At 36.3% G+C, this 6,717-nt stretch overlaps 1 protein-coding gene across 1 annotated transcript; it reads left to right on the top strand.

Annotated features, from left to right (window-relative positions):
* LOC107718540 (dynein intermediate chain 3, ciliary) lies at positions 1–6,717 on the top strand. The gene is made up of 12 exons (XM_016525637.1): positions 1–195; positions 283–444; positions 569–696; positions 1,386–1,528; positions 1,629–1,742; positions 2,125–2,264; positions 2,389–2,511; positions 2,594–2,817; positions 4,262–4,397; positions 4,512–4,658; positions 5,777–5,992; positions 6,591–6,717. Exons 1-12 carry the CDS (start codon positions 13–15, stop codon positions 6,678–6,680), a joined length of 1,806 nt encoding a protein of 601 aa, XP_016381123.1. The 5' UTR covers positions 1–12; the 3' UTR covers positions 6,681–6,717.

The following is a 6,717-nucleotide window of genomic DNA, read 5'->3' as shown; positions in this document are numbered from 1 at the left end:
CCTTTAGCTAAAATGGAGATTGTGTATGTGTACACAAAGAAGCGCAGTGAGTTTGGACGCCAGTGTAACTTTTCCGACCGTCCAGCTGAGCTGCATGTGGACATTCTTCCTGACACGTCCCTCGCTGCAAACTTCACAGTGAGAGATCCGTGTAATGTGACAGTTCAGTGTGCCGAGGAAATGTCCGAGCATGAGGTGAGACCAGCATTAACACTATAACAAAACAATATGAATTCTTTTCCATCATGGACTGAATTATCATGAAATTCTTGTCATGCTCAGGTGAACACAGAGCGCTTTGAATCAGAGTCACGAGGAGTAAACCATGTGGAAGGAGGTTGGCCGAAAGATCTCAATCCAGAGGACATGGAGGCGACCATCCGCTACAGGAAGAAAGTGGAGAAGGATGAACACTATCAGAACACCATCATGCAGATTGCTGGTGTGAGTGCCATAAAGTGTTAAACATCATGTATTATATGAGCAATATATGAGACGAGACTTCAATCTCAGAAGACATGTTTTTGATTTCTTTATTGAAAAACAAGCCCAATTTTGCCCATTGCAGCTCATGGAACACTGTTGCAAGCAGAACAACGCCACTGACATCTACCAGGAGTTCTTTGAGGATGAGGATGAGGAGGTAATGGAGGAATCAGAGGAACAGCCATCAGCAAAGACAATCAATGTCTTCAGGTGAGCGCACTTAACTGTAATGATAGAGCAATATATCAACAAGGTCACTTTTTTAAATTAATAATTGCACTTTTCAACCATTTGAAAATTATATGACTCAATTGTTCTATTGAGTCATATAAATAGTCATATAAATTGAGTCATGCTTCGGAAATTTTGGATAAATATTGTGCTCATTTAAATTCAGCCATTTTTTCCAAATATATTTTAATCTTAATTTCTGTCGTATATGTTACCATACAAAAAGTTTGGGATCAGTAAGTTGTTGTTGTTGTTTTTTTAGCAAAATTAATAGTTTATTCAGCAAGGATGCATTAATATAATGATCATATGTGTATATATATATATATATATATATATATATATGTGTGTGTGTGTGTGTCTGTCTGTCTGTCTGTCTGTCTGTCTGTATTTATGTATGTATATAAAATCATAATTAATCAACAATTAATTTATTTCTTTTGGAGCTCAAGAAACATTTTTTATTATCATCAATTATCAATAATCAATTTATTATTATTGTCAATTATCAAACAATTATTAGCCCCTATTTACAAGTACACATTAGGATAGACTTGTTCTAAAAAATCTAATTATTCTTTTTTTCTAGAATTATTTACATCAATAGAACAATTGAGTCATATAATTTTGAATACTTTGGGTATCTGCGGGGTATCTGTTTTTGCTAGAGACCCGAATGAAGTGAAGCGTACAGCCACCAGTTTGTCCTGGCACCCCGATGGCAACCATAAACTTGCTGTGGCCTACTCCTCCGTGGAGTTTCAAAGAGCACCCAATGACACGAGCTTCGACTCCTACATATGGGACATTGGTATAACATAATAACAGCTCTTTTTCTGTGATATAACTGAGTCATGTGTCACATATAGTAAAGACAAAAATATTGAAAACATTTTTTTTTTCACTTTCAGAAAATCCCAACAAACCTGAAATGACACTAAAACCTGTATCTCCACTTGTATGTCTGGAGTACAACCCAAAAGATTCACACATTCTTGTTGGGGGAAGCTACAACGGACAAATCGGTGGGTTTGATCACCTGAGCGCCTCTCTGGATGCACAATTAATCATGTTCTATTCCAGCAACCAAAACACTTATGACCATCTGAACTCTTTTAGTGATGTAATTAGATTGGCCTCAGTCGCTCTGTGCATTTTTAGTTCTCAATAAATTATGGTTAATGGAAAAAAGTACCTTTGACCTTGTCTGAATAGCATTTGCTAGATAAAACAGATGTGGCTCTTTGTAAATTCTAATGGCTAGACTAATAGTCTATGGCACTGAATGCAAGGATGAAATGAGTATGTACTTTGGAATGGCATCTGTAGATGTATTTGTGTAAATGCACAAGAATAACCTTGAGTTTTTTTTATGCATGACCACCTTATTATTTAACCCATTATCAGCATATTGGGACACTCGTAAAGGCAGCCAGCCAGTAGAGATGTCCACCATCGAACACAGCCATAGAGATCCTGTCTACAAAGTCATCTGGCTGCAGTCGAAGACAGGCACGGACATCTTCTCGGCTTCTACAGATGGTCAGGTCTGTGTGCAATGACACAAAAGTCTAAAAATAAAGAAATAAACCACACAATATTTCACTGCGACTTGCATTGCATACTAATGAAGTCATCAGAGATAAAAGATACTCTCGCTTCTGACACCAGGTACTGTGGTGGGACATTCGGAAGATGAGTGAGCCCACTGAGAGACTCGTACTGGACCCTAGTAAAAAGGGGAACCTTGATAGTGCCCTTGGTGCAGTCTCGCTGGAGTTTGAGACCACTATGGTAAGAGAAGCTCTTAGTTTTTGGCTCACTTGTAGATATAAATGTTGAGAACTTAAACATGCTTTGTTTTTTATTACACAAGCCCACTAAGTTCATGGTGGGCACAGAGCAGGGTCTTGTGGTTTCATGCAATCGCAAAGCAAAAACCCCAGCTGAGAAGATTGTATGCACATACAGCGGACACCATGGTCCCATTTACGCCCTGCAGAGGAACCCATTATTTCCTAAGAACTTCCTGACCGTGGCTGACTGGACCGCCCGCATCTGGTCGGAGGACATCAAAGAGTCCTCTATCATGTGGACCAAGTAACTTCTGTTTTGTTGTTCAAATGCTGCATTACAAATTTATTTATTTATTGAGGGGGGGGATTCTCAATTTTATGTACACTACCATTAAAAAGTTTCTATTTGGCAAGGACAGATTTGATTGATCAAAAGTGACAGTAAAGACTTTTACATTGTTACAAAAGAGTTATATTTAATTTTAAGTAATGCTGCTCTTTCTATTCATCAAAGAATCCTGAAAAAAAAAAAAAACATATTAAGCAGCAAAACTGTTTTCAACATTGATGATAATAATAAATGTTTCTTGAGCACAAAATCAGCATATTAGAATGATTTCTGAAGGATCATGTGACACTGAAGACTGGAGTATGATGATATTCAGCTTTCTTTGCATCACAGTAATAAATTAAATTTTACAAAACCAGTCATAAGGGTCAGTTTTTTTAAATTGAGTAAATAAGCTTTGAATAAATAAGCGTTCCATAACACATTTGAATAAATAAGCTCTCCATTGATGTATGGTTTGTTAGGATAGGACAATATTTGGCTGAGATACAACTATTTGAATATCTGGAATCGGGGGGTGCAAAAAAATCAAAATATTGAGAAAATCGCCTTTAAAGGTGTCCAAATGAAGTTCTTAGCAATGCATATTACTAATCACCCATCACCGTTTCCACAAAAATATGAAGCAGCACAACTGTTTTCAACATTGATGATAATAATAAATGTTTCTTGAGCACAAAATCAGCATATTAGAATGATTTCTGAAGGATCATGTGACACTGAAGACTGGAGTATGATGATGAAAATTCAGCTTTGCATCACAGTAATAAATTAAATTTTACAAAACCAGTCATAAGGGTCAGTTTTTTTAAATTGAGTAAATAAGCTTTGAATAAATAAGCGTTCCATAACACATTTGAATAAATAAGCTCTCCATTGATGTATGGTTTGTTAGGATAGGACAATATTTGGCTGAGATACAACTATTTGAATATCTGGAATCGGGGGGTGCAAAAAAATCAAAATATTGAGAAAATCGCCTCTAAAGGTGTCCAAATGAAGTTCTTAGCAATGCATATTACTAATCAAAAATTAAGTTTTGATATATTCACTGTAGGAAATTTACAAAATATCTTCATGGAACATGATCTTTACTTAATATCCTAATTATTTATATACCCGTGCTACTTATGACTAGTTTTGTGGTCTAGGGTCACATATATTGAAATAGAAAACAGTTCTGTAAAATTGTAATAATTATCATAATATTACAGCATTTACTATTTTACTAGCATAATAATATTTACAGTATTTTTGATCAAATAAATGCAGCCTTGAGCATTGAAAGAGACTTTCAAAAACACTTAAAAATCTTACCAACCCCAAACTTTTAAATGGTATTGTAGGTATTGTTTGGTACACGTGCACAGGTGCCAGTATTTCTAATCTGTTTCTGCAGGTATCACATGGCCCATCTGTTAGATGGCTGTTGGAGTCCAGTCAGACCCTCGGTTTTCTTTACTGTAAAGATGGACGGCACCTTGGACGTGTGGGACATCTTGTTTAAACAGAACGACCCAACTCTCAGCCTCAAAGTTGGTGCTTAATGTCTCTTCCTTGTACTGAACCCATCTCACAGTCCCATATCTCAGCGTTATGTATTTTAAGAAACATTGACGATGTCACAATGTGTGTGTTTTTTCTCACAGGTTTGTGATGAAGCCCTGTACAGCATCCGAGTGCAAGATAACGGCCGTTTCCTGGGCTGTGGCTCTCAGCTGGGAACTACCACACTGATGGAGATTTCAGCAGGCCTGTGCACGCTGCAGAAGAACGAGAAGGCCCTGGTCTCGGAGGTCAGACACAAACACACCTGGACATGTGCAATATACAGTTCTCCTTTTTTTTCCGTATAAAAATATACATGATATAATACTGTTCAAAATTGACCATGGCTGCATTTATTTGAACAAAAATACAGTAAAACCGTAATATTGTGAAATACTATTACAATTTAAATTAACTAATATATTTTAATACATTTTAAAACATAATTTCCTGTGATGGCAAAGCTGAATTTTCACATGACACATGACCTTCAGAAATCATTCTCATATGTGAACACAAAACCAGTCATAATTTTTTGAAATTGAGATTTATAAGCATATAAATAAGCTTTCCATTGATGCATGGTTTGTTAGGATAGGACAACATTTGGCTGAGATACAACTATTTGAAAATCTGGAATCTGAGGGTGCAAAAAAATCTAAATATTGAGAAAATTGCCTTTAAAGTTGTTCAAATGAAGTCCTTAGCAATGCATATTACTAATCAAAAATTAAGTTTTGATATATTTATGGTAGGAAATTTACAAAATATCTTAATGGAGCATGACCTTTACTTAATATCCTAATGATTTTTGGCATAAAAGAGAAATTGATCATTTTGACCCATACAATGTATTGTTGGCTATTGCTACAAAATATACCTGTGCTACTAATGACTGGTTTTGTGGTCCAGGGTCACATATGCTGATATGTAATATGCACAAGAAATATGTCTACTTATTATCAACATTGAAAACAGTTGTGTGTGCATCACATTTTTGTTGAAACCATGATACTTTTTTTTTTTTTTTCAAGATTCTTTGATTAAAAGAAAGTTCAAATTCAGCATTTATTTGAAAGAGACATATATTTTTAACATTGTATATGCCTTTGCTATCACTTTTGATCAATTTAATGAAAACAAACATCTGGCTAATCTAACATTTTGTCCATTGAAAACAAAGTAATTTACACAATGAGAAGAACACAAAATCTGTAATATAAAACTAGAATGCTTTTAAAACTAGATTTTTTTTTTTTTTTTTAATTATGCTAGGGGAAAGAAAAGTTCCCCTAAATTACACTAAAAAAACTTTTGTATGTACTGTACATCCATCTATCATACACTGAACTTGTGTATTTTGCAGATGTTTGAACGCGAGACCAAGCGGGAGAAGATTCTGGAAGCTCGGCACAGAGAGATGCGTCTGAAGGAACGCAGCCGCTCTGAACAGAGCCGAGAGGACGAGGGCAAAGAGGCAGACGGGGAGGAGAGCGCAGCGGAGCTGGTGGCGCGTGCAGAGAGAGAGTTCTTCGACATCATGGAAGCTGAGAAAAAGAAAGAGGAGAAAGAACGAGATACGGTGAAGGATGTTCTGCTTCTTGAGTGAATATGCTTATTCTAATGTTTTAAACGTCAGATCTGACGTCTCAAACCTTTAATCAAGGTTTTTAACCACACATCTGTGTGTTTTGATGGATGTTGTCATATGTGTGTGTTTTAAGAACAGCCTGTCAAATTAAATTGCCCCCCTTTGTTGAGCTTAAACAAATTGCACCCCATGTTTGGACTGTTGCTCCAATAAGATAAGGGTCCCGGGCTCTATATATAACCCTGATAGCTGGGGTGAAAAAGCTCTATTGTGAAAGACAAAGAAAGAAAAATCAATAAAGTCTACTTCGCCTATACCCAGAATGCTTTGTGCTCCACTGTGATTGGTGAGGAGGCATTTGAGCTTGCATGAGCATCAGAAGTGTATTGCTATAGGCTTTTCTACTCAAAGGCTCATGTGATTAATGGTTTTGGCCTTTTCAAGGACCTAAGTTATTTGAAAATAAAGAGGGGGTTTATAATTAGGCTTGTTTTATGTGTCTCACATGATTTCTAGGCAGTTAATTGGACAAAAAATGTAGTTTGGCTGGTCTCATAGTTTTTGATCTGTCTTTTCTTTTTCCCTTCAGGAGAAAGGTGTGTGTGAAGAGAAAGATTTCCAGGAGGAGCATGAAACTAATGGTGTATTGTCCTTTACAAGAAGAGAAATCTCTCAGTAGATTGCCAAAAAAGCGCTGTTCTCATACTCTGATCATG

Source organism: Sinocyclocheilus rhinocerous, unplaced genomic scaffold (assembly GCF_001515625.1).
Source record: "Sinocyclocheilus rhinocerous isolate Xijiao unplaced genomic scaffold, SAMN03320098_v1.1 scaffold2, whole genome shotgun sequence".
In the NCBI taxonomy this organism is placed as follows: Eukaryota; Metazoa; Chordata; class Actinopteri; order Cypriniformes; family Cyprinidae; genus Sinocyclocheilus; species Sinocyclocheilus rhinocerous.
The sequence above is the reverse complement of the archived record's forward strand: the minus strand, read 5'-3'. Positions and strand labels throughout refer to the sequence as shown.

Coding starts and splice junctions, on each gene's coding strand:
- LOC107718540 (XM_016525637.1), top strand. CDS start 13: ATGGAGATTGTGTATGTGTACACAAAGAAGCGCAGTGAGTTTGGACGC. Junction 196..282: donor AGGAAATGTCCGAGCATGAG/GTGAGACCAGCA, acceptor TGTCATGCTCAG/GTGAACACAGAGCGCTTTGA. Junction 1,529..1,628: donor CTCCTACATATGGGACATTG/GTATAACATAAT, acceptor TTTCACTTTCAG/AAAATCCCAACAAACCTGAA.